At 51.1% G+C, this 27,699-nt stretch overlaps 1 protein-coding gene and 1 pseudogene across 1 annotated transcript in view; both read right to left on the bottom strand.

Moving 5' to 3' along the window:
- Positions 1-13,526: 13,526 nt before the first annotated feature.
- The window catches only part of CDH3 (cadherin 3), a 54,085-nt gene continuing 39,912 nt past the window's right edge, over positions 13,527-27,699 (bottom strand). The window contains exons 11-16 of the mRNA XM_002826574.6: positions 27,226-27,371; positions 24,816-25,040; positions 20,663-20,869; positions 17,183-17,313; positions 16,645-16,791; positions 13,527-14,372 (exon numbers count right to left, since the gene is read on the bottom strand). Coding sequence (XP_002826620.3) covers positions 14,163-14,372; positions 16,645-16,791; positions 17,183-17,313; positions 20,663-20,869; positions 24,816-25,040; positions 27,226-27,371 — 1,066 coding nt within the window. The 3' untranslated portion in view covers positions 13,527-14,162. The remainder of the gene's footprint in view (positions 14,373-16,644; positions 16,792-17,182; positions 17,314-20,662; positions 20,870-24,815; positions 25,041-27,225; positions 27,372-27,699) is intronic.
- On the bottom strand, positions 25,049-27,218 carry LOC129050833 (10 kDa heat shock protein, mitochondrial-like; annotated as a pseudogene).

Raw genomic sequence — 27,699 nt, 5'->3', positions numbered from 1 at the left:
TGGCCAACATGGTGAAACCCCAACTCTACTAAAAATACAAAAATTAGCTGGGCATGGTGGCGCATGCCTGTAATCCCAGCTACTTGGGAGGCTGAGGCAGGAGAATTGCTTGAACCCAGGAGGCGGAGGTTGCAGTGAGCCAAGATCAAGCCACTGCACTCCAGCCTGGGTGATAGAGCGAGTCGCCGTCTCAAAAAAAAAAAGGAACCTGGGAATTGAGAGGTCCCGAGTTCGAATCTCAGCCAAGTTCTCCCACCGTTCTCCCGTATCTGTCAAATGGGGATTATAACATCCTCACCATCTGCACAATGTTATGGTATTGGATTTTCATCTTAGAAAGATCTGATCGCTCTGGCCACCTGACTGGAGCCAGATAAGAGAAAATGTACCCATAGACTACCTGCTCTTAGAATGCTTTTAAGACAAGGAGATTATTATAATTATTATGACCATTATTATTATTATTATTACTATTATCATATCTTTATTATTATTTTCTTTTGAAATTCTGCTTGGCTACTGTTTACTCCCAGCTCCAGCTGCTCTTGTTGAAACCACTCTGGGCCGGGTGTGATAGCTCATGCCTGTAATCCCAGAACTTTAGGAGGTCAAGGCGGGAGGATTGCTTGAGCCCAGGAGTTGGAGACCAGCCTGGACAATATGGAGAAACTCCATCTCTATAAAAAGCACAAAAATTAGCCAGGCATAGTCGCATGCACCTGTAGTGCCAGCTACTCGGGAGGCTGAATGGGAGGATTGCTTGAGCCTGGGGGGTTGAGGCTGCAGTGAGCTATGATTGTGCCACACTGCATGTCAGCCTGGGTGACATCGCTAGAGTCTGTCTCAAAAAAAAAAAAAAAAACCCAAGAAACAAACAAAACACAAGGAACCTCTCTGGATGCCCAGCTTCCTAGGATCATGCAGGGTGGAGCGTGCACTCTTAAAACTTCCACCTTAGGGCTGTCCTGGGAGCACTGGCTCTTCCTCCATCCCTGGGCTGCACCCAGAGTAGACAGGGCTGCCTTGTTCCTCTTATCCTCCCACTCCACTGTCCGATACCGAAAGGCGACACAAGCAGGGTTCCTCTGTTCCTCTCTGTGAGTCAGTGCCCATGCCCTCGCCCTCGTGCCCCCTACTCAGGCCTCACCCCTCAGCTTTTACTTCTCTTCCTGAGAAGCCACCCCAGCGGGGAGGCAAAGAAGATGAAATAAAGGATGTAAGTTCCCACGGGACCATCACTTCCCCTTTCCCCTTCCTCTCCAGCTGCTGGCCACTTCCCCGTCCCCTCTCTAGTGGGAAGCAGAACAGAGGCTGTGGGAAACCGGCACCATACAGTCCCTGGCATCGGCGCAGCCAGCCCTGTGTGCAGTTCCTCGCCTGTGTAACCTTGGGTAGCCCTGCTGCACCTGAACTTCCTCACTCACAGGTCCCCCAGCCGCCTCCAAGTGTTCAAAATGCCCAGAACTCTGCACTGCCTTCCTCATACCTGCTCTTTCTCTTTCTTTCTTCTTTCCTTTTCTTTCTTTTTCTTTTTCTTTCTTTGTATCTCTCTTTCTTCTTTCTCTCTTTCTCTTTCTTCTTTCTTTCTCTCTCTCTCTCTCTCTCTGATGGAGTTTCACTCTTGTTGCCCAGGCTGGAGTGCAATGGCGCAACCCAACTCGCGGCAGCCTCCGCCTCCTAAGTTCAAGCGATTCTCCTGCCACCTCCCGAGTAGCTGGGATTACAGGCATGCGTCACCATGCCTGGCTAGTTTTGTATTTTTAGTAGAGACAGGGTTTCTCCATGTTGGTCAGGCTGGTCTCAAATTCCCGACCTCAGTGGATCCGCCCACCTTGGCCTCCCAAAGTGCTGGGATTACAGGCGTGAGCCACCTCGCCTTCTCTCCTCTCCTCCCCTCCCCTCCCCCTCCCTTCCCTTCCCCTCTCCTCTCCTTCTCTCTTTCCCTCTCGCCTTTCTTTCTTCCTTTCTTCTTTTCTTCTTTCTTTTCTTTCTCTCTCTCTCCCTTTTTTCTCTCTCTCTCTCTCCTTTCTTTCTTCCGAGACAGAATCTCGCCCTGTCGCCCAGGCTGGAGTGCAGTCACTCGATCTCGGCTCACTGCAACCTCTGCCTCCTGGGTTCAAACGATTACTCCTGCCTCGGCCTCCTGAGTAGCTGGAATTACAGGCGCCCGCCACCACACTCGGCTAATTTTTGTATTTTTAGTAGAGACGGGGTTTTGCCATGTTGGCCAGGCTGGTCTCAAGAGATCCACCCGCCTCGACCTTCCAAAGTGCTGGGATTACAGGCGTGAGCCACCGCGCCCAGCCAGAGTTTTTCAACCTAAGCACTATTGACTTTTCAGAGGGAGGATCATGTGCTGTGGGGGCTGTCCTGTGCATTGTAGGGGGTTTAGCAACATCTCTGGACTCTACTCATTAGATGCCAGTAGCACCCCCACTCCAGTGGTAACAATCACAAATGACTCCAGACATTGCCAAATATCCCCTGGGATGGCAAAACTACCCCTGGTTGAGAACCACTCGGTTAGGGTGACCAGCTGGGACGGCGAGGCATCCTCAGACTAGCAAATGGGAAGCCAGGGCAGCCCTTAGTCCTAACAGGGCAAGTGCAGAAACTGCCTTTCAGACCCCAGGGAGTGTTGGAGCCATGGAAGAGGGTCCACACGACAGAAGCTGTGGCCGTAGAGGGTGCAGAGCGCAGCCAGAGCCAAACCCAGCCCGGCGGGGAGGCAGCAGGCGGAGTGATACTGCTACTTCCCCTCCTTCCCGCCCCATCTCCTGTGGGTTCCTTCCCCCAATTTAACCAACCTAATCCAGAACACAGGGCAGCTAGGGATGCCTCCTGGGTGCAGAGCAGCGGGAAGAAGGGAAGAGAGTGGATCTGGGGGAAACGGGGAATTAACCAGCACAGAGGCCATTGTGGTCATCCCAGTTGGGGTGCTGGTGGCTGGGACAAAGGTGGTGGTGGAGAATGGATAGAAGTGGCTGAATTCCAGGATATCTGGAAGGACTCCATGGCTGATCAGCATGGGCAGTCAGTAAGAGGAAGGAGTTGAGGACAAGGTGTTTAGGTTTCTGGTTTGGGCAGCTGGGCTGATGATGGTGCCGTCTTCAGAAATGAAGGAGACAGAAAAAAGAGGCCAGGCGCGGTGGCTCACGCCTGTAATCCGAGCACTTTGGGAGGCCGAGGTGGGCGGGTCGCTTGAAACCAGCCTGGCCAACACGGCAAAGCCTTGTCTCCACTAAAAATACAAAAATTAGCCGGGCGTGGTGGAGGGCGCCTACAATCCCAGCACCTTGGGAGGCTTAGGTAGTAGAATCGCTTGAACCTGGGAGGCAGAAGTTGCAGTGAGCCGAGATTGTGCCACTGTACTCCAGCCTGGGTGACAGAGGGAGACCTGTCTCAAAAAAAGAGACAAACTGTGCAACCCTGCTCACCCCACTGTAGACTACACCTCCATGAACCCTTCTCTGGTCACCTTTTGAGCTTGCCTCTCTTGCTTGCCAGCACTCTAATTGACAAGAGTGCTTCTGCGCCAGGTGCAGGGGCTCGTGCCTGTAATCCCAACACTTTGGGAGGCCCAGGAGGGAGGATGGCTTGAACCCAGATCGAGACCAGCCTGGGCGACACAGTGAGATCCCGTCCCTACGAAAAATAAAAAATTAGCTGGGGGTGGTGGTACACACCTGCAGTCCCAGCTATTCAGCAGGCTGAGGTGGGAGGATTGCTTGAATCCAGGAGGTCGAGGCTGCAGTGAACTGTGATTATACCACTGCACTCAGCCTAGTAGATGGAGTGAGACCTTGTCCCAGAAAAACAACAAACAGGCCGGGTGCAGTGGCTCACACTTGTAATCCCAGCACTTTGGGAGGCTGAGGTGGGCAGATCACCTGAGTTCAGCAATTTGAGACCAGTCTGGTCAACATAGTGAAACCCAGTACCTAATAAAAAAATACAAAAATCTGCCGGCATGGTAGCTCACACCTGTAATCCCAGCACTTTGGGAGGCCGAGGTGGGTGGATCACCTGAGGTCAGGAGATCGAGACCAGCCTAACCAACATGGTGAAACCCTGTCTCTACTAAAATACAAAAATTAGCCGGGCGTGGTGGTGGGTGCCTGTAATCCCAGCTACTCAGGAGGCTGAGGCAGGAGAATCGCTTGAACCCGGGAGGCGGAGGTTGCAGTGAGCTGAGATCATGCCACTGTACTCCAGCCTGGGTGACAGAGTGAGACTCAGTCTCAAAAAAAAAAAAAAAAAAGAAAGAAAAGAAAAGAAAGAAAGAAAAGATAAAGCATTGGAGGGTGCAGGGCTGCAATTCTAAGGAGGATGCAGTCCCCTTCAGGGCTGGCATCTCTGACAGGCTGACATGTGGGTGATGCCTGAAGGATGTGAGGGAGCCGAGAGAAATCTGGGGGAATGGTGTGCCAGGCAGAGGGCACAGCAAGTGCAGAGGCTCTGAGGAAACGTGGTTTGATTTGGAGTGAAACTTCAGCATTTTGCCTGGCACATGGTAACTGCTTAATTTGTTCAAGCCCTACTAATTATCTTTTTTTTTTTTTTTTGAGATGGAATTTTGCTCTTGTCACCCAGGCTGGAGTGCAGTGGTGGGATCTCGACTTGCTGCAACCTCCACCTCCCAGGTTCAAGGATTCTCCTGCTTCAGCCTCCGGAGTAGCTGGGGTTACAGGCGCCCTCTACCATGTCCCACTACCTTTTGTATTTTTAGTAGAGATGGGTTTTCACCATGTTGGCCAGGCTGGTCTTGAACTCCTGGCCTCAAGTGACTGGCCCGCCTCGGCCTCCCAAACTGCTGAGATTACAGTCTTGAGCCACTGCGCCCAGCCTATCATTCTTGTAATTAGTGGGCATCGTCTTCCTGGAGTGCCTGGGTCGTCAGGTTCCTGGAGGACACACAGAGGCCTCAGCGCCCTGCCCTGTCAGCTATGGGCCGGCCATGGTTTACCGGATGGATGACAGTGGGGACAGAAGTTGGAATGGAGCCCAGGCATTCCTGACCCACCCAGCCCCTCTCGGATTCCTCCCTGCCCCGCCACACCCCTGCCGCTTGCTGGGCAGTGGGTACAGGGAATGCAGGGGCGGCTCCCCACCCCACCTCTAACTTGGAGAGGGCCTAATACCAAGCGAGGACAAGGCTGGCAGTGACCACCTGGCGATCCCCAACTGCACTGCAGGCTCAGCGCTAAACACTGAGTGCTTTTCCACCGTCACCTCCTAGGGGTCTCCTTTCAGCCCACTGAGAGGCCAGGCTGGTGAGTCACCCCCACATCTGCAGCCTTTAGGGGCTGCTGTCTTAGCCACCGCCCTACCAGACTACAGGGCACTCTCAGACAGGCTCCCCGGTTCCCCGAGAGAGGAATCTCATAGCTCCTGCCTGCCAGCTCTGCAGCTGCCCACAGGCCCCGACAGGCCCTGCTGCATCCTCAGGGACTGAGGATAGAGCAGAGGAGGAACCAGGTTCTGCCAGCCCTGGGATGGAGCTGAGTCAGGCCTTTTCCAGGGCTCCTGGGACTGGGCCTTGCCCTGAACTCAGCCTCCAGCCCAGGCGTGAAGGAAGACACCCAGGACTGGGCGCCTGCGCCCCCCACTCCTTACCTGTCCAACCTCATCTCTGCGCACACTCTCGACCCATCTCGACCCGTCCCTCTGCTCCAGCCACACTGGCCTCCCTGCGAAACCCTGCTGACCGCAGGCCTTAACCCTTGCCATTCCTTTTATGTAGACAGGACACTGCATACTTGCTCCCTGATAGCCTCCAGTCTTTGCCTAAATGCCACCTTCCCAGCAGTGCCTTCCCTGCCTCCTAGAACTGAGCCCTACCCCCAGGCCCTTCCTCCCTAGGCCCCATCCCAGCTCCATTTTCCTCCACGCTTCACCTTTTACTAGACCACGTGTTTTACTGATTTGTCTTGTTTATGGTCTGTTTCTCATTGAAAACTCCCTTAAACTGGGCAGCAAGGGCCTCTACCCTGCCCTTCTGCCCCTCCTCATAGAGCTAAGGAAATGTGACTACTGGCCGGGCACAGTGGCTCACGCTTGTAATCCCAGAACTTTGTGAGGCTGAGGCAGGCGGATCATTTGAGGTCAAGAGTTCGAGACCAGCCTGACCAACATGGCGAAATCCTGTCTCTACCAAAAAATACAAAAATTAGCTGGGTGTGGTGTTGTGCACCTGTAGTCCCAGCTACTCGGGAGGCTGAGGCACAAGAATCGCTTGAACCTGGGAGGCAGAGATTGCTGTGAGCCAAGATTGCATCACTGCACTCCAGCCTAGGCAACAGAGTGACTCTGTCTCAAAAAAAAAAAAAGGAAATGTGACTACTAGAACCAGCGTCTTTGTCCCTCAGGCCTTCCCCAGTTCCGTCCCCAGGCAGCCAGCACAGCCCAGGTGTGTACTCCAAGGCCCATGGGATGGTCAACAGAAGGCTGTGCTGGAGGACAGTGGAGGGAGCTGGGACACGTGGGTTGGGGTGCCACACAAGGAGCCTGGTGGTGCTGGACGGTGCTAGGGCTGGGTAGAGCAGGGCACTGGCCTCTGCTCCTGGGCTGGGACTCACCCTCCCCACCGAGCCACATTCTAGCCCAGTATTCTAGGTGTCTGAATTCAGATTTAAATCTGGCTCTCCCAATCACTGTGCGGATACACCTGTCCAAGTAGAAAGATAGAATATCTTTTACTTAGGAGTTTGTGACGTTGATCTTGACACATTTGGTATGTGGGCCCTACACATATGTTTACCTGCAGCCCCCATGTTAGCGCTGGGCTTTTTTTTTTTTTTTTTTTTTTTTTTTGAGAGTCTTGCTCTGTCGCCCAGGCTGGAGTGCAGTGGCACGATCTCGGCTCACTGCAAGCTCTGCCTCCCGGGTTCATGCCATTCTCCTGCCTCAGCCTCCCGAGTAGCTGGGACTACAGGCATGTGCCACCACACCCCGCTAATGTTTTGTATTTTTAGTAGAGACGGGGTTTCACCATGTTGGCCAGAATGGTCTCGATCTCTTGACCTCTTGTTCCACCTGCCTTGGCCTCCCAAAGTGCTGGGATTACAGGAGTGAGCCACCACGCCCGGCTAGCTGGGCTTTTTTACTGTTTTCTGCATTGCTATAACCCTAGCACCAAGAACACTGTCTTGGGGCTGGGCGCGGTGGCTCATGCCTGTAATCCCAGCAGTTTGGGAGGCCGAGGCAGGTGGATCACCTGAGGTCAGGAATTCAAGACCAACCTGGCCAACATAGTGAAACTCCGTCTCTACTAAAAATACAAAAGTTAGCCAGGCATGGTGGCATGCACCTGTAATCCCAGCTACTCAGGAGGCTGAGGCAGGAGAATCACTTGAACTCGGGAGGTGGAGGTTTGCAGTCAGCCGAGATCACGTCACTGCACTCCAGCCTGGGGGATAGAGCGAGACTCTGTCTCCAAAAAAAAACAGTGTCTTGCACAGAACACGTGCTCAATGAAGTTGTTAAACGAATGAATAAAAAAGCCTTAGATGATGCCACATACTCAAGGGGACCCCAGAAGTGGCTGGGAATGCTGTGGCTTTTGTGCTTCAGGGCTACAGAGTCTCAGGGTCGGTGAGGCCAACTCCACCTTGCAGGAGGCCATAAGCATTACCTGAAGGGCACCTGCTACGGCCTGCCTGCCCCATGGCCCCATGTGCAGCTGGAGTTTATATACTTAAAAAGAGCCCACCTGGCAATCAAGGAGATCTAGACCCCAAAACTGTCTCTGCTGCTTCCTGATCATATGTGGCCATTAACCTCTGTCTCATTTTTTCGTTTTTTTTGAGGCAGGGTCTTGTTCTGTCACCCAGGCTGGAGTGCAGTGGTGCAATCATGGCTCACTGCAGCCTCGACCTCCTAGGCTCAAGTGATCCTCCTCCTCAGCCTCCTGAGTAGCTGGGACCACAGGTGTGTGTCACCACACTCAGCTGAATCAAAACAAAATTTTTTTTAATAGAGATGGGGCCTCACTATGTTGCCCAGGCTGGTCTGGAACTCCTGGGCTCCAATGATTTTCCCACCTGGCCTTCCAAAGTGCTGGGATTACAGGTGTGAGCCACCATGCCTGGCTGCAATTTCCTTTAAAAAAGGGAACCATCGAACCTCTCCCCAGGGTTGTGAGGCGGGAGAACATGTAACTGACTCCATATTGACTGTCTTCATCAGTGTCCAAGTCCGTTCCTGCCACCCAGCTGACTCCCTGTGTGGCATGTGGCAGCCAGTGCCACTGTTCCCTTCCTCTCTCCCTCCCTCCCTCCCTGCAGACCTGGCGCTTGGGCTGGGAGCTCTATGGGCTGTGGCGGTGGCTTGAGTGAATGGTGCCCTCTGCTGGGCGTGGGGGAAGAGCCTTCAGGGAAATCATACCCGACACTGGCACTCCCTGCAGGCTGGGAATCTCAGGGAATTCCTCCTGCTGAGAAGTGCAGTTTCCACCCAGGGAGCACTAGCAGGCCTTGCGAGTCCCTACACTACCACAACAGTAGTGACAACAGGCAGTAGCCTGTGCGCCAGGCACCCTTCCAAGCCCTTGCAGATATTAACTTTTACTCGCCCATTTTATTATTTATTAATTTATGATTATTATTATTTGAGACAGAGGCTTGCTCTGTTGCCTAGGCTGGAGTGCAGTGGCATGATCTCGGCTCACTGCAACCTCTGCCTCCCGGGTTCAAGCGATACTCCTGCCTCAGCCTCCCAAGTAGCTGGGATTACAGGCATGCACCACCATGCCCAGCTAATTTTTTAATTTTTAGTAGAGATGGGGTTTTGCCATGTTGGCCAGGCTGATCTCAAACTCCTGACCTCAGGTGATCCACCTGCCTCGGCCTCCCAAAGTGCTAAGATTACAGGTGTGAGCCACCATGCCCAGCCTACCCCCCCATTTTAGATGAGAAAATGGAGATAGAGAGGTTATGTGGTTTGTCCAAGGCCTCATGCCTAGAAGTGCCAGGATTTGAACTTGTACTCTCCTGGGTGGATTGTTTTAACGGGAGGCCAGAAGGTGGGTTCTGCCTTTAGCCTGGAGGGAGTTGTTCCCTGGAGCTCTCCAGCGAGCCTGGAACTGGACACATGGGGTGTGGGCTGTAAAAGGGGCTTCCCAGGGTGATTGCTCCCACACTTTCAATGGCAGGCCCATCGCCTCAGGGCCCTTTCCTGAGTGGCCACCCCCCAGCAGTCCCCAGGCTAGGTCTTCTCCGAGTCCCTTTGTGGGCCCGGAAGTGAGGGAGGTCCATGCCTAGAATTGGGGGGCCGGGAATTCGGGGCCTCAGCTCCTCACCAACTGTCTAGGAATGAGAGCATGCCACCCTCCTCAGGCCTCTCTAGGGAGTGGGAAAGCACACTGTGGGGACAGGACCTATCTGTAGCCCCTTTAGTCCCTTTGGGAAGAAAAAAAGATCGTTGGGTCAGTGATAAGGGAAAAGTCATGGTATGAAGTGAGGCCTGGGCGCTGGCCCATCTCTGTCCCCACTGGAGGGGCCATAGGGAGTGCCGTCTTTTGAGCCTCTTTTTCCATCTGTAAAATGTCAGGGATGGATTGGGGCAATTTTCAAAATGCTCTGGATTTGGGGGTTCATAAGAATACAAGCTGGGAGGATGAGGCTAGAGAGAAGGCTCTCTGGGTACCCCTGACCCCTTCTTCCAGTAAACCTCCACTTTTTTTTTTTTTTTTTTTTGAGATGGAGTCATGCTCTGTTGCCCAGGCTAGAGTGCAATGGCATGATCTCGGCTCACTGAAACCTCTGCTTCCTGGGCTCAAGCGATTCTTCTGCCTCAGCCTCCCGAGTAGCTGGGATAACAGGCATGCCCCACCACACCTGGCTAATTTTTGTATTTTTAGTAGAGATGGGGTTTCACTATGTTGGCCAGGCTGGTCTCAAACTCCTGACCTCAGGATCCTCCTGCCTTGGCCTCCCAGAGAGCTGGGATTACAGGCGTGAGCCACCGCACCTGGTCAAAGCTCCACTTTTCTTTTCTGTTGGACTTGGATTCTGGGACTTTGCCTTTTAAAAGTCTGGGAGAAAAGATCACTTAATAGAATGAGTGCCAGGGGTGCTTTCAAGGGCCAGTCATCCAAGAGTGAACGCCACATTCAAGGAAACCCTGATCTCAACCAGGACCACGATCCCCATTCTCCTGCCCCCGACCCTGCCGTAGAATGGAGGACTGGCTTTGAAGCATCTGCACAAGTGGACGCTGTAGGTTGTTTGACATTGTTAAGGGCAAAAAATTAGAATGACTAATATCTGTGGATTGTGGTGACATTAAATAACACATCCAAACTGGATGTGTTGGGGACAGTAAGTCAATATGCCATGTTATGAAAAGCTATAATGCAAAGTGTGTGTGTAGGCTGGGCACAGTGGCTCACACCTATAATCCCAGCACTTTGGGAGGCCGAGGTAGGCAGATCACTCGTTGAGGTCAGAAGTTCGAGACCAGCCTGGCCAACATGGTGAAACCCCGTCTCTACCAAATATACATATCTATAGATATATCTATAGATATATATATTTTTTAGATGGAGTTTTGCTCTTGTCGCCCAGGCTGGAGTGCAATGGCACAATCTTGGCTCACTGCAACCTCCGCCTCCTGGGTTCAAGCGACTCTCCTGCCTCAGCCTCCCAAGTAGCGGGGACTATAGGCGTAGGCCACCACACTCGGCTAATTTTTGTATTTTTAGTAGAGACGAGGTTTCACCATCTTGGCCAGGCTGGTCTCGAACTCCTGACCTCATAATCTGCCCGCCTCGGCCTCCCAAAGTGCTGGGATTGCAGGCGTGAGCCACCGCGCTCAGCCCAAAAATATTTTTTAAATAAAATACAAAAGAATAGCTGGGCATAGTGGCAGGCGCCTGTAATCCCAGCTACTCGGGAGGCTGAGACAGGAGAATCACTTGAACTCGGGAGGCGGAGGTTGCAGTGAGCTGAGATCGTGCCACTGCACTCCAGCCTGGGGCAGAGTGAGACACTGTCTCAAAAAAAAAAAAAAAAAGTGTGTGTAATGCATAGGGGAAACAGATCCTGGAAGGAGGCACACCAAAGTGTTGAAACACAAAATTCGAAGGACCAATGGTCCTCATCATGGCCAGCACATCAGTTGTTTCTGGTTAGTGTCCACTCTGCGTGGTGAGCGCTGGTGTCTTACCAATGCAAATATTTTTACTTATTACAAGCCCTAAGGATCAGAGTCCTAAGCTTCCGTTTGCAGATGAGAAGCAGACCCAGAGCGAGAGAGTGACTTAACATTGTCCCCATCACAGAGCCCAGGCTCTGATTCTTTCCAAACCACTCGGGGACTGGTGACTGGTTCCATTGCCGGGGGACTCTACGTCCATCCACCGAGGCCAGTTGAGGCTGGGAAAGGCTGTTTTTCCTCCAAATATCTCAGGGTAAGAAGGCCAGCCTGAACAGGGGCTGCTTGGTTTCATGATTAGCCTCCGCTGAAGATAGAGTTTCTGATTTATCCAGGCTTCTCTGAAGGGAGTTGAAGATAATGGGCAGCAGGTGTTTGCTAGCAGAGACACCCAATCCTCCCACACTCCCTGTCAGCAAAGACAGCCCTGGCAGAGGGGAATCTGAGGCCCCAGCTCAGTGGGAGAGGCAGGAGGCGGCTTTGTCCTGAGGGTGCCATGGACCAGGGACAGGTAAGCTTTCTCATCCGACTTCATCCCCTTTTGTTGTTGAGATAGGGTCTCACTCTGTCGCCTAGGCTGGATTGCAGTGGCGTGATCTCGGCTCACTGCAACCTCCACCTCCCGGATTCATGTGATTCTCATGCCTCAGTTTCCCGAGTAGCTGGGATTATAGGCGCATGCCACCACACCCAGCTAATTTTTGTATTTTTAGTACAAAAATGTGTGTGTAGGCTGGGCACAGTGGCTCACACCTATAACTCCGCACTTTGGGAGGCCGAGGTGGGTGGATCAGGCCAGGCTGGTCTCGAACCCCTGACCTCAAGTGATCCACCCACCTCAGCCTCTTAAAGTGTTGGAATTACAGGCGTGAGCCATGGTGCCCAACCCCAACTTCATTTCCTTTTGGTTTCCCCATCCAGGGTCTGAGGCTTCAGGCTCCTTAGCCTCATCCTTCAGTCTTGGCAGCAAACCTGAGTGTGCATGAGCATCCCATGGAGGGCTTGTCAACCCACAGCAGGGTCCTGCCTAGAGGTTCCGATTCAGCAGGTAGCACCGATAACTCCGGGTCAGGGTCTGTGCTTTGAGCAGAGGCGCTTTACAGAATTAGTCATCCTCATGGAAGGAAATGTTTATTTCAACATCAGCAATTTCCTCAGCTTCACTTCAGATTCTTTTGGCTAACTGCAAAGATGACTGAACTTCACGTTAACAAGAGCACAAACAAAATCGTTCTATCGCTGCTGCCTATTCCCGATTCCTGCATTTGTGCCCTGGTATTGTCAGGAATGTTCCAATTTCACTGACATCTTGGGTAGGTTCTCTAATTTTGTTTTGCTTGATTTCAATGATGACCAGATGTCATTTAAAAAAACAAATACAATGTGGCCATTCTTTAAAGGAGAAAGTCCCCTCAGAGGGTGATTGTGAGGATTTAGAGGAAATAATTGAAGTCCTGTCTGGCCTTAAAAAGTACTGAATAAATGGTAGCTGTTACCAACTAAAAAATTGCGTGGACCATGTGCCAGATATTAATTCACTTAATCTCCACAAAAACTCCCCATTTTGTAAATGTAAAATCTGAGGCAACTAGAGGTTAAATGATGTGCCAGCGCTGGGCGCGGTGGCTCACGCCTGTAATCCCAGCACTTTGGGAGGCCAAGGCAAGCGGATCACGAGGTCAAGAGATCGAGACCATCCTGGCTAACAGAGTGAAACCCCATCTCTACTAAAAACACACACACACAGTCAAAAAAAAATTAGCCGGGCGTAGTGGTGGGCACCTGTAGTCCCAGCTACTCGGGAGGCTGAGGCAGGAGAATGGCGTGAACCCGGGAGGCAGAGCTTGCAGTGAGCCAAGATCACGCCACTGCACTCCAGCCTGGGTGACAGAGTGAGACTCCGTCTCAAAAAAGAAAAAAAAAGATGTGCTAGCAAGTAGCAGAGCTGGCTGTTCCCCAACCCCTGCCTTTCAACAGGGACCCCTCCAGCATAGAAGAGGAAGTCGTCATGCACTGCCCTGCAGGGAGGGCAGCCGCTGTTCCAGAAGAGACCTTGCTGGGGCTGTGGAGGGGCTCAGCCTTGGGGTAAGAGGTTAACAGTTCTCTCTCATGGAGCAACTGACTTTGCAAACAGGAGGGCAAGTCTCCCCTCCCTGAGCCCACTTAGGCATGGAAGCTGACCCTGAGTATCCCCTGCCATTGAGAGGAAGCTTGGGTGAAGCCAGCAGGGTAAAGAGAGCCCACTCTTTTTGCAGAACTCTGAAAATTCTAAAAACCATTGAATTGTAAACGTTAAACAAGTGAATGGTATGGTATGTGAGTTAGATGCCAATAAAGCTTCTATTTAAAAAACAGTTCACTCCCCAGGCACCTCTGGGAAAAGTTTCTTTAATAAAAAAGTTCTAGTACATCTACACGATTGTCCTCACCCTTCATCTACAGCAATGCAACAGGGAAAATAAAAAATAAGGGGCAACCTAGACACACTCAGTATAAAAACGCAGAGATCCATCTGAATGGGAGGCTTGGGGTCTGGAAACCAGAAATGCAGGACGGCCAGTGGGCCCAGCAGCTCCGGGCTGCGCTTTTGAACTTCCTCTAATGTTTTGAAAATAGCATTAAAAAAAAAAATTAAGTTGCACCCGGAGGCCTAAGAAGGTTCCATTCCAGAGAGAAAGTCCATTGTGGGTCGGTCACAGCAGGCCCAGGCCCAGGACACAGGGCTGAGCATTTTACGGCAGGTAAGAGGCTTCTGGAAACTTGGCCTCTGAGGCAACCCTGGCCCAGGTGGAGAGGTTTTCAGTGCTGAAGTCAAACTGCCCACATTTCTCCATCCTGAAAGGCTAAGGAACCAACCGCTCTAACGTCAGACTCATAGCCTGTCTCCGCCAAGTTGCTACGGCCGCTTCCTGACAAGCTCCAAAGTCCTCAGCTGAAGGGGGAACTGAGACCCCCTGGAGATGCTCTGTGGCCTGACGTTTGGTCCCTAGCCCTGCAGGCAGGCGGCCCTAGTCATCCTCCCCGCCACCGTACATGTCTGCCAGCTTCTTGAAGCGGCTGCCCCACTCGTTCAGATAATCGTAATCTTGGTCTTGGTCAGAGGCGGAGGAGGTGAGGGAGCTCAGGGACGCGGCGTCGGAGCCACTGCCCTCATAGTCGAACACCAAGAGGGAGTCGTAGGGCGGGGCTGTGGGGTCCGTGTTAGCCGCCTTCAGGTTCTGCGGCAACAGAGAACAGGTGGTTAGGGGCGGCGGGCCCTGCCGCTTGCCAGCCGCAAGCCTCCATTTCCTCCTCTGTGAGCCCCTCTCTCCCTTCCCCTAAGGTTTCCGAGGTTGAAATGAAAGAATGCGTTATTCATGCAGAATTCATTCACTCAGGGACCAGCAGACAGCAAGTGCTCAGTGCAACACAGGCCAGGGGGTAAGGGCAAGAACTGAAATCAGACAGCTCAGGCCAGAACTCACACCACACACTAGCTTTGTGGCCTTGAGCGAGTCCCTTAACCGCTCTATGCCTGTTTCCTTGTCTGTAAAATGACAATACTTTTTTTCTTCCTTTTTTAAAGGATGCATGCCTGTGACACAGCCTCGGGACGTACTGAGGACATGTGCCTCCTTCGTACAGTTTTAAAGGAACAGATGAATAAGTAAATGAGTAAATACCAGTAAAGCAGTTATTAGAATAGCACCTCGCAACAATAGCTATCATTACCTAATAAACGCTACATGCTAGGTCAGTAGTTCCCAAACTTAAATTATCTGGAGAATCTTTTATAAATTCTGAAGCCCAGGCCATACCCAGTTCAATTATATCACAATCTTTGGGGATGAGCTGAGGCATCAGTGGTTTCTGAAGGTGCCCAGGTGATTCCAATATGCAGGCAGGGTCAGGAACCACTGTGCTGGCACTGTCCTAGCTGCCTGCTCATTCAGTCCTTGAAGTCTTCTACAGCAGAGGCTCCAAACTTTGCCCCCCAAGTGCAATCACCTGGGACCTGTAATCCAAACCCAGTTAGTCTGGCTCCAGAGTATTCAACTGCTGTATGTGTTGAATAAATGAATACATCATTCCTAATTTTTTTTTTTTAAGATGGAGTCTCCCTTTGTTGCCCAGGCTGGAGTGCAGTGGCGCGATCTCGGCTCACTGCAACCTCCACTTCCCGAGTTCAAGCGATTCACCTGCCTCAGCCTCCTGAGTAGCTGGGACTACAGGAGCCCGCCACCATGCCCAGCTAATTTTTTGTATTTTTAGTAGACACAGGGTTTCACCATGTTGGCCAGGATAGTCTCAATCTCTTGACCTTGTGATCTGCCCACCTCAGCCTCCTAAAGTGCTGGTGGGATTACAGGCATGAGCCACTGTGCCCAGCCCTTTTTTTTTTTTTTTTGAGATGGAGTCTCCCTTTGTTGCCCAGGTGTGGGGGGCGCACAACAAGACATTCAAGCCTATGTAAGAGGCATTTGAGGTCGAGGCATGGAAAAATATTGAGGTGCTGTGTGCATGTTGTTTGTACACGAGACTAGATCTCCTGGACCTTGAAAACAGGACAGGGAGTAGTATGTGTGATAAGAAGCGCTGAACACAGCCTCCTAAAAATGTGGTTTGAGTGTTTTTTACAAGGCCATATGTGCCTCATACCCGACCGCCAAGAGCCACCTGGTGGATGTCTCTTGTTTGTCTAAATTGTAGTTTAAACACGCTCTCTCAATAAATACCTGGCAGACAGATCTTAGAGCCACACTCTCTCAAAGGAACTGCTCCCCACCCTGCTCAGCTAGAATTGTCTGAGTACTTCATTCTCGGCGTTCACTACAGCTGTAAGTTGCACCCAGGTGCGATCGTGGCTCACTGCAACCTCCACCTCCAACATGTTGGCTAGGTTGATCTCAAACTCCTGACCTCAAGTGATCTGCCCGCCTTGGCCTCTGAAAGTTCTGAGATTACAGGCGTGAGCCACTGCGCCCAGCCTCCTAATCATTTTTTGTTGTTGTTGTTGAGAAGGAGTCTCGCTCTGTCGCCCAGGCTGGAGTGCAGTGGCATGATGTCGGCTCACTGCAACCTCTGCCTCCTTGGTTCAAGCGATTCTTGTGCCTCAGCCTCCCGAGTAGCTGGGACTACAGGTGCCCGCCACCATGCCTGGCTAATTTTTGTATTTTTAGTAGAGATGGGGTTTCACCATGTTAGCCAGGCTGGTCTTAAACTCCTGACCTCATGATCCACCCGTCTCAGCCTCCCAAAGTGCTGGGATTACAGGCATGAGGCACTGCGCCCGGCCCCTCCTAATCATTTTTAACCACTCTGCAAGTGAGTTCTATGGAGGAAGAAACAAACCCCAGAAGTGACTCAAATAAGCCAGAGGTCACAAGCTGGTTGGTGATGGAGTCAGAATTTGAACCCAGACCCAAGACTCCAGGCCCATGCTTGTTCTCCTGTGTGGCTGGTGCTGGGCTTGAATAAAGGGTAGCCCTGGACCGGCCTGCCATGCCTCACCTCGATTATAAAGTTGCCGATTTCATCTGGGTTGGCCGGCCGAGGACGGTACATGGGTGTTGGGATGAAGGTTGGTGCCACGTCATTGCGGAGAACCACCTCGGGCCTGGCCTCCAGACCTCGGTGGAGCTGGGTGATGTCATAGTCCTGTGGGGAAATGCAAGAGAGCAGGTGACTGAGGATTCCTGTCCCCCCCTCCCCTGCCACTTACATCTCACCCCACACCCCCTACCCTTTGGATACTCTGGCTCATGGGGAGGTCTTACAAGACAGATGATGTCACAGATTTTGGAAAACCCTCGTTTCCATCCTCCCTTGTCCTAGCAAATTAAACATAGGCTCGAGGTTAACTTGGCTAGGGCCAAAGAGACTACAGCAATGGACCAGAGGAGTGCTGGAGGACAGAAGAAAAGGAAGATGCATGCTTCATGCCAGGGCCTGGTCAACACAGCTAACTTGGTCAGTTGGTTGACCCAACAGCCCTGCCAGTGGCCTTGGGGGCATCCAACTCCCCATCCCAGAGCCCCCAGTGCCCCACCTGGTCCTCTTCACCACCCCCCTCTTCGCCGTAGTAGAAGACGTTGTCACGGGTGTCATCTTCTGGGAGTAGGAGGGGCTCCTTGACCTTCCGCTTCTTTCTCACCAACAAAAGCAACACCAGCAGGAGGACTGCAAGGGTTGGGGAGTGTGAGTGTTCCCTCTGTAACCACACAGCAGGCCAAGACCCCCAGGCCCTCAGAGCCCCTCTAACTGCAGATGTCCTCACTCAGTAGCCAGAGCTTAACATGCTACAATGGCTTCAATTGCACCTAGGAAAACTTCAACTCCTTATCAAGGCTGGCAGGATTTGGTCCCAGCCTATGCCTCCAAGTCCCCCTACCCACTAAGGTCTAGGCACATTGGCCTCCTCTGTGTTCCTTGAATACTCCCAGCAGCTTCCCCTTAAGAACTTTCATACAGGCTCCTTCCTCACCTGGCAGACTCTATGCATACACATGGCTCCCACATGTTAGCTCTCAGCTTATAACACCTTCTCCTAGAAGATTCTGACTTCCTTCTCCCCACCCATAATGCTGTCAGTCTAACCAGATTGGTGGTACTGATCCTTAAGAAAATCTTTTGTCGGGATGTCGGGATGGGAACCTCCCAGCAGATGTTGTCTTTCAATGAGACTCTCTTTTAGTCACCAGATGTCCCCTAATTAGCCACAGACTTTAAGAACAAGATAATGCAACTTTCATAGGGTACAGTAATCTAAACTTATGTGAAATGCAGTGTTGGAATTTTTTTTTTTTTTTTTTGAGACAGAGTCTCACTCTTGTCGCCCAGGCTAGAGTACACTGGCGCAATCTCAGCTCACTGCAACCTCCACCTCCCAGGTTCAAGCCATTCTCCTGCCTCAGCCTCCCCAATAGTTGGGATTACAGGCGCCTGCCACCATGCCTGGCTAATTTTTGTATTTTTAGTAGAGACAGGGTTTCACCATGTTGGCCAGGCTGGTCTCGAACTCCCAACCTCAAGTGATCCAACTGCCTTGGCCTCCCAAAGTGCTGGGATTACAGGTGTGAGCCATTGTGCCTGGCAGGAATTTTTTTTTTTTTTTTTGAGAGGGAGTCTCACTCTGTTGCCCAGGCTGCAGTGCAGTGTCAGGATCTTGGCTCACTGCAACCTCTGCCTTCCAGGTTCAAGTGACTCTCCCGCCTCAACCTCCTGAGTAGCTGAGATTACACCACCATGCCTGGCTAATTTTCGTATTTTATTTTTATTATTTTATTTATTTATTTTTGAAACAGAGTCTCGCTCTGTCACCCAGGCTGGAATGCAGTGGCGTGATCTCAAATTTTTGTATTTTTAGCAGAGACAGGGTTTCACCATGTTGGCCAAGCTGGTCTCTAACTCCCGACCTCAGGTGATCTGCCTGCCTCAGCTCCCAAAGTGCTGGGATTACAGGCATGAGCCACTGCGTCCAGCCCCAGTGTTGGAATTTTAAAAGGGCCTGGCTTCAGTGATGTGGTCTGAAAGGCTGGCAGGCTATTTGGACATGGGGGGAACTGGCCAACTGGTTCCTGGCTGCCTTCTCTGTCATGCCTACACACAGTTAACCCTGTATTAAGAGGGGACCCTCTAGCCATCTCTCTATGGCAGTTCGATTTAAGAGCATACACCACTGCTCAGGATCATTACTTTTTTGCCTGGTGATGGAACTGCTGTCTGTCCTTGGCCAGCCAAAACAGACCCAACCTTCCTTGGGAGTCCACGGGTTCTGAAGATGAACATACATGTGGGCTAGACAGTAACCTCTCCTCTCCCGAGTCTAGGGGAAGGCAAGACGCCAAGTGGACTTCTCTGAACCCAGGTCTAGCTGCCTACTGACACCTCCACTTGGACCGGCCTGGCAAGTCTCTTCCCATGGTCCTTTCCAAACCGGCAAATGGAAATGCCATGTTCCTCCTTAAGCCAAAAGCCTTGTGATCATCCATGGCTCTTACCCTAATTCCACACATCAATCTGAAGGGACTCTACCTTGAAACATGACCACCTCTGACCACCTCAATGCTGCCATCCTGGCCTGAGCCTCCCATCACCTTTTTACCCCTGGATTATGGCAACAGCCTCCTAGATGGTCTCCCTGCCTCCACCTTCGCCCCCATATAGTCTGCTCAGCAGGAATCTTGCAAAACTTAAGTCAAATCACATCACCCCTCTGCTCAAAACCTTCTGATAACTTTCAGTTCTACCCAGAGTCTTCACAATAACCTATGAGGCCTGACACGATGATACCCTGTGCCTGTCACTGCTCTGACCTAATTTCCTACTTTCTTTTTTGTTTTGTTTTTCTAAAGGCAGAGTCTCACCCTGTTGCCCAGGCTGAAGTGCAATGGTGTGATCTCGGCTCACTGCAACCTCCATCTCCTGGATTCAAGTGATTCTCCTGCCTCAGCCTCCCAAGTAACTGGGATTACAGGCATGCGCCACCATGCCTGGCTAATTTTGTATTTTTAGTAGAGACAGGATTTCACCACATTGGCCAGGGTGGTCTCAAACTCCTGACCTCAAGTGATCCACCCACCTTGGCCTCCCAAAGTGTTGGGATTACAAGTGTGAGCCACTGCGCCCAGCAAAGAGCATGTTCTTGTTGTATTCATGTGATTGATCTCTGACTGACGATGTGTGTTGTCTATGTTAATACCAAGTCAAAATGTGGAAAAAACAACTGTGATAGGTTCTATCTTTAGAGCCAAGAAATTTGTTTTTAACTAAACATTTCCTCCCACTAGACCAGTAATTTGCAGACTCTAGCATGTATCAGAATGCCTTGGGAGCTTGTTAACATGCAGATTACTGGGTTCTATTCCTAAATTTCTGAATCAGTAAGTCTGGAGCAGGGCCTGAGAATTTGCCTTTCTAATAATAGCAAATTCCTGGTGATGCTAATGCTGTTGGAAACCACCCTTTCAGAACCACTGTGCGGGCCCCTACAGATAACCTGATGGCAGGGCCGAGTCTGTTTGCTCACCACTGTATCCCCAAAGCCTGGTACATTCCACAAGCCCCAGAAAGACCTACTGATTGACTGATGCTCCTAGAATTAGGAGTTTAAGGAGTGGACTGGGCGCAGTGGCTCACACCTGTAATCCCAGCATTTTGGGAGGCCAAGGTAGGTGGACTGCTTGAGCCCAGGAATTCAAGACCAGCCTGGGCAACATAGTGAGGCCCCATATTTACAAAAAATACAAAAAATGAGCTGGGCGTGGTAGCCCACATCTGTAGTCCCAGGAACTTGGGAGGCTGAGCTGGGAAGATCATTTGAGCCTGGGAGGCAGAAGTTGCAATGAGCCGAGATCATGCCACTGCATTCCAGCCTGGGCGATGGAGTGAGACCCTGTCTTTAAAAAAATGTTTAAGGAATGAATGGGCAACGTTGGTGGCCTCTTAGTTCCAGGAGTTAAAGTTCAAGGTAGAATCCAGTCTTTCAACTCCCCCATCATTAGGGAGGGGGTGGGGGCCTGGTACTCACACAGCAGAGCCAGGACAGCCCCCAGCACAGGGAGGATGAAACCTCCCTTCCAGCGTGGAGGGCAGGTCTCGACACGGCCGTGGCAGTCGCACACGGTGGCCCTGATCACCGTCAGCTGCTCCTTGTTGCCATGGTCAGACAGAGAAAGGTGCACGTCATATGTGTCCTGCTTCAGGAACTTCTTCAGGGACAAGACCACTGTGTCACCTGGAGTGAACAGATCATTGATTAGTTGTGGGAACCATCAGTGCGCGGATCTGAGTACACCACGAAGAAAGTTTGAGAATATGGCTTCCACATGTGGGCAATGCAGAGAAATACTCCACAAGCACACTTTGGAAAATAGCAGTAAAAGCTGATCTTTGGCTAAAGCAAAATTCACCATAATGAAAAGGATTGGGATAGGAAAATTAATTTGTCATTTTACTTTTAAAAAAATCAATAATCACAGCATTTTTATAACGTGAAGTTTTAAAAGCCATGTCATGCAGGACCAATAACTTTTTTGCATCATTGGCTGCTACACTGTTTTTTTGCTTCAAAAAGAATATTCTTCCCAAAAGATAGCTAACCCTTTTTTTTTTTTTTAAAGTAAAAGCAACTTTAGGAGGGCTGGGCGCAGTGGCTTATGCCTGCAATCCCAGCACTTTGAGAGGCCGAGGCGGGCAGATCACGAGGTCAAGAGATAAGATCGAGACCATCCTGGCCAACATGGTGAAAACCCGTCTCTACTAAAAATACAAAAATTAGCCAGGCGTGATGGCACGTGCCTGTAATCCCAGCTACTTGGGAGGCTGAGGCAGGAGAATCGCTTGAATCTGGGAGGTGGAGGTTGCAGTGAGCCGAGATCATGCCACTGCACTCCAGCCTGGCGACAGAGCAGGACTGTCTCAAAAAAAAAAAAAAAAAGAAAGTAAAGGAATAAAGAATGGCTACTCCATAAGCAGAGCAGCTGATAGCTAGCCCAATCTTATATGAAACACCCATATTTCCAACTGAGCATTCAATTTTTTTGAGACTAAGTCTTGCTCTGTCACCCAGACTAGAGTGCAGTGGCGTGGTCTCGGCTCACTGCAACCTCCGCCTCCCGCTTCAAGCTATTCTCCTGCCTCAGCCTCCTGAGTAGCTGAGATTACAGGCATCCGCCACCGTGCCTGGCTAATTTTTGTATTTTTAGTAGAGACAGGCTTTCACCATCTTGGCCAGGCTGGTTTCAAACTCCTGACCCCGTGATCCACCTTCCTCGGCCTCCCAGAGTGCTGGGATTACAGGCGTGAGCCACGGTGCCCGGCCTTCAGTTTTTTTTTTAGACAGAGTCTTGCTCTGTCACTCAGGCTGGAGTACAGTGGCGCGATCTCAGCTCGCTGCAACCTCTGCCTCATGGGCTCAAGCGATTCTCCTGCCTCAGCCTCTGGAGTAGCTGGGACTACAGGTTTGCGCCACTACACCCAGCTAGTTTTTGTATTTTTAGCAGAGGTGGATTTTGTGCCAGGCTGGTCTCAAGCTCCTGACCTCAGGTGATCTGCCCACCTCGGCCTCCCAAAGTTCTGGGATTACAGGCCTGAGCCACAACGCCGGGCCGCATTCAATTATTAATAAAAATAAACACACATGACTTGGTTATGTAAGTGCTAATGTTGAGCAGATCAGATCAGATGCCAACCTGTGTTATCATCACAGCATTAGTGATCACACAAACGCAGGAATGTCAGAAATGAGGCTGCAGCAGGTATTGGGCTAACTGGCCTTCCAAGGCCCAGGGGGTGGCAGGCTAACCACAGAGCAGAAGCCAGGCTCAGCCCAGCCTGCACACTGGGCACCACTCGGGGGAGACTGCGTGGCAATTCCAGAGTGGAGAAGTGGCTATGTGTGCGGGTGACGAACATAATATCAGTGGCCTCTTTAAAGAAAGGCCTTTGGTTTAGACTCAACTTTCTCAAGAAGGGAGCTGTTAGCCTGTGTGGAAGTTTTTTCATCTTGCAGGATTTGCCACAGCATTGCAGGTTTCTACCACTAAATGCCCGTAGTGCCCCCAATCACTGGAGCAATCAAAAACAACCCCCAAGTTTCTACCCCCACCCCCTCCCCGGGTTGTCAGCCTATCTCAGCACAGATTTCAAGTTTTTTCTGTTAAAATGCTCTGCACTGTCACTGGGCTCCTCTAAGTCAAAGGGCCAGAAGGCAGAATCCACTCTGTCCCCATTTAGTGCCAGGAGGCAGAGACAGCTCTCCAGTCTTGGGGTATATGTCACTAAAACATCTCTGCCATCCTATAAGGCTGATTTCTCAGTTGTTGATGACGATGGCAGTGGTGACTAAACGGGCACTTTTTCTTTCTTTTTTTTTTTTTATTTTTTTTTATTTTTTTGAGACAGAGTCTCGCTCTGTCACCCAGGCTGGAGTGCAGTGGCGCAATCTTGGCTTACTGCAACTTCCACCTCCCAGGTTCAAGTGATTTTCCTGCCTCAGCCTCCTGAGTAGCTGGGATTACAGGCATGTGCCACTACGCCTGGCTAATTATTTTTTATATTTTTAGTAGAGACAGGGTTTCACCATGTTGGCCAGGACAGTCTCGACCTCTTGACCTCGTGATCCGCCCACCTCAGCCTCCTAAAGTTCTGGGATTACAGGCATGAGCTACCTTGCCCGGCTAAATGGGCACTTACTAAGTGCCAGGCCCTACCCTGATCCTCACCATTGCTTTAAGAGGTGGGAACTGCTGTTATCCTCATTTTACAAACGCAGAAATTGAGGCTTAGGGAGTTAGGTAACTAGCCTGAGGTCACATGGGGTAGAGTCTAGATTAATTTCCCTGACAACAGAACAAAGGCAAACAGAAAAATGAAATTAAAGCCAAGAACCAGGTTATCAATAATGATCAATACTGTTACAGGTATTAATAACACTGGGTTTTGGCCATAATGCTTATGCTTTTTATTTTCCATACCATGGTGAGTGAGACTGCCTAGATTAAAATTCTGATAGGCCAGGTGTGGTGGCTCATGCTTGTAATCTCAGCACTTTGGAAGGCCAAGGCGGGAGGATCACCTGAAGTCAGGAGTTCAAGACCAGCCTGGCCAACATGGCAAAACCATGCCTCTACTAAAAAATACAAAAATTAGATGGGCATGGTGACAGGTACCTGTAATCTCAGCTACTCAGGCAGGGATAATTGCTTGAACCCGGTAAGCAGAGGTTGCAGTGAGCTGAGATTGTGCCACTGCACTCCAGTCTGGGAGACAGAGTGAGACTCCGTCTCAAACAAAAACAAAAACCCTAGTGACATTTTAATTTTATTTTATTTGAGACAGTCTCACTCTGTCGTCCAGGCTGGAGTGCAGTGGCACAATCTCGGCTCACTGCAACCTCCGCCTCCCGGGTTCAAGCGATTCTTCTGCCTCAGCCTCCCGAGTAACTGGGACTACGGCCACACGCCACCACGCCTGGCTAATTTTTGTATTTTTAGTAGAGACGGGGTTTCACCATATTGGCCAGGCTGGTCTCCAACTTCTGACCTGGTGACCCGCCCGCCTCAGGCTCCCAAAGTGCTGGGATCACAGGTGTGAGCCACCGCGTGTGGCCGTGACATTATTTTTAAAGCCATAACGCAGCCGGGTGTGGTGGGCATCTTGTGGGCTACGGGGGCAACGGCCTCCTCCAGAACCTCAATCAGATGCTATTTATTATCCTGGTGGAGGTCTTTGGAATTCCACAGGACCCCTAAAAGACCATTCTAGCCCAACCGCCTTCCTGTGTAGATGGAAAAACTGAGGCCTTGAGAGGGAGGGAGTGACTTGGCCCATGTCACGTAGCGAGAGTCAGGACCCAGCACAGTGATCGTAGCCAACACTCACTGAGCATGCTCTGTGCCAGGTCCACTTCACGTGCTCTACATAGGTTCGATTCCTCGAGGCCTCAGTTTTTCCATCTACACAGGAAGGTGGATGGGCTAGAATGGTCTTTTAGGGGTCTTGTGGAATTCCAAAGACCTCCACCAGGTCAATAAATAGCATCTGATTGAGGTTCTAGAGGAGATTGTTGCCCCCACGGCCCACGAGATGCTAGGATAGGAACGTGTGCAGAATCCTGGTGTGGGGCAGATGCCCACCAGTGGGGCTGGCACCCCATCTGCTACCACCACTCACTCAGGTACCTTTCTCATTGACCTGTGCCGTCCAGTAGATGTCTGAGTCATCTGTGAGCTGGGCCTGGAAAGGGGAGGTATGGGGAGACAGGTCCTTGTCCGTGATGTTCAGCACCTGGGCCGCAGGGCTTTGGTTGCAGATGGTGATCTGACGGGGCTCAGGGACTGGGCCATGGTCGTTGACATCAATCAGTGTTAGCAGAAGGGTTCCCGTGCCAGTGGTGGGAGGGCTTCCTGTTTATAATGACACATATGATGAGCTCCCTGTGACCCACCCAGTCAGCCTCAAGGGGGCTCCTGTTTACCGGCCAGCTCTCACCTCTCAAGACCTTCCATGCCCTTGCTTCCAGTACATGGCACATACATGCCAACTGGGCCATCATTCTCATTTTGGTCCACAGCAGACATTACTAACTATCATGGCATAGTTGCAGCCACTTCATCCAGACAGCCACTATAACCACAAAGCGAAACCTACCGGCTACTTCAGGGTTACTCCAGTGTTTGTGGATCAGCTTCAGGGAAGCCTCCCTTCACAGCCCTGCTGCAACCTCTCACCTGCCTGCAGGTCCTGGTTCATTACATGTCAACCAGAGGTGACAACTACGTCATAACCCCCCATCTGTCATGGCGTGGTATCACTAATCCGTCATGGCACTTTCCAGTCAGCCCCTAGCAATCAATCACAAGGGAAAACTGACAGGCCAATTCAGGACCCAGTGAACCAAAAGCTAAGGCTGAAGGGACTCTCCTAATGCTGATGTTTTATTTACTTATTGGAGAGTCTGTTGCCCAGGCTGGAGTGCAGTGGCACAATTTCGGCTCACTGCAACGTCCGCCTCCTGGGTCAGGTGATTCTCGTGCCTCAGCCTCCTGAGTAGCTGGGACTACAGGCGTGTGCCACCACACCCAGCTAATTTTTTTTGGTCATTAGTTATCATTAGTTTATTATAAGAGAGAAATATGGAAATTATTTACATGATGAAAGATTTCAGAACTTCAGTGGAATGGGCAGCTTCACGTTGATGCCATTTCAATAATGACTTATTTCAGTCTACGTACTTTCCAAGAATGTCACCATCTCCAAATAGGAGATAATCCTTGTTACCCAGAACTACTTTGGTGCCTCCATATTCTGGGAGAAGAACTTTATCTCCAACTTTCATGCTAACTGGTTGAATCTCTCCACCCTTTCCTTTAGAATCTGATCCAACAGCGACTACTGTTGCTGCAATACTTTTCCTTGAGATTTTTCTGGAAGCATAATGCCTCCTTTGGTTACAGTTTCAGCAGCACTCCTTTCAACCAATACACGGTCAAAGAGTGGAAGAAACTTTCTAAATGCTTGTGCTGCCATGACCCCCTCTGCCTCAGACTCGTACTCTGCTCTTGTGTAGCGCCGCAAGGAGAGACCTGCGGTCTGACCCTGGCGACACGTGAAAAGACCGCCTGGGCGCAGGCGCATTTGCCCCAGCCCTCGCTGCTCACCCCCTTATCCCTCCCCATGAGGGAGGGTGGTCGCCCCGAGGCGTGCCACGATTCGCCCCAAGGGCCCTGCGCAGGCCACTGATGCGGGAACTGGGAAGCGGCACACTCAGCTAATTTTTTATATTTTTAGTAGAGACAGTGTTTCGCCATGTTGGCCAGGCTGGTCTAGAACTCCTGACCTCAGGTGATCCACCTGCCTTGGCCTCCCACAGTGCTGGGATTACAGGCTTGAGTCACCACGCCTGGCCCTAACTCTTATTTTTTAATTTTTCATTTTTTGTAGAGACAAGGTCTCTGTATGTTTCTCAGGCCAGGCTTGAACTCCTGGGCTCAAGTGATCCTCCTGCCTAGGCCTCTCAAAGTGCTAGGATTACAGGCCTGAGTCACCACACCTGGCTCCCTCCCAACTCTTGGGTTTTAAGGAAATTGGAATCATGGCCAGTCCCTAGGATCAGTCTTTTGTTGTTGTTGCTTTTTGAGATAGTCTCGCTCTGTCGCCCAGGGTGGAGTGCAGTGGCATGATCTCGGCTCACTGCAGCCTCCACCTCCCAGGTTCAAGCGATTCTTCTGCCTCTGCCTCTGGAGTAGCTGGGACTACAGGTGCGCACCACCACGGCCGGCTAATTTTTTGTATCTTTAGTAGAGACGGGGTTTCACCATGTTGGCCAGGCTGGTCTCGAACTCCTGACCTCAGGTGATCCACCTGCCTTGGCCTCCCAAAGTGCTGGGATTACAGGCATGAGCCACTGCATCCGGCCTAGGACCAATCTTTAAAAGACACCTCTGAAAGACCCCTTTGATCGTCTGGATTGGTTTGCAAATAGCCCTCCTCGACACATGTTCCTACCTGTGGAGGAAACATGCTGTGCTGTGTCATGTGACCTGAGAACCAAAAGTGGCCCTTGTAGGAGGGCTGGGAAGATGCTCTCACCATTGTCCATGGCCAAGACCATGACTTCATAGATGTTGTTCCTCACAAACTGCTCATCCTCACGGTCAAGGGTGCCCACAGCTGTGACCTGACCACTGTCTGGGTCGATGGCTAGCCACCCTGCTGGGTCTCTCAGGATGCGGTAGCTGGAGAGGAAAAGTTGAGATGAGTCACATCCAGAATATTTACAATGCTGATGTCGTCATTCAGGGCCTCCTCATACCAACTGGCAGATGGCCTCTGGGCCCCTAAGCAGGATCATATGGAAAATGCACCTCACCCATAAACGGGGGCCTAAAGCAGCAGGTGCAGGAGTCTCAGGAGGGATACATGACAGACTGAGAAATACCTGCCCCCAAACCCCTATTCAGTCTTCAGCCTCAAAGAGGGTAGGAAGAAGAGGACCTATGCAGGAGGGATATTGCTATTTAACAATCTCTATGGTAATCAGAACAAACTTTGGCCATAATCACC

Source organism: Pongo abelii, chromosome 18 (assembly GCF_028885655.2).
Source record: "Pongo abelii isolate AG06213 chromosome 18, NHGRI_mPonAbe1-v2.0_pri, whole genome shotgun sequence".
In the NCBI taxonomy this organism is placed as follows: domain Eukaryota; kingdom Metazoa; phylum Chordata; class Mammalia; order Primates; family Hominidae; genus Pongo; species Pongo abelii.
Note: the sequence above shows the minus strand (reverse complement) of the source record. Positions and strands in the feature narration are given on the sequence as shown.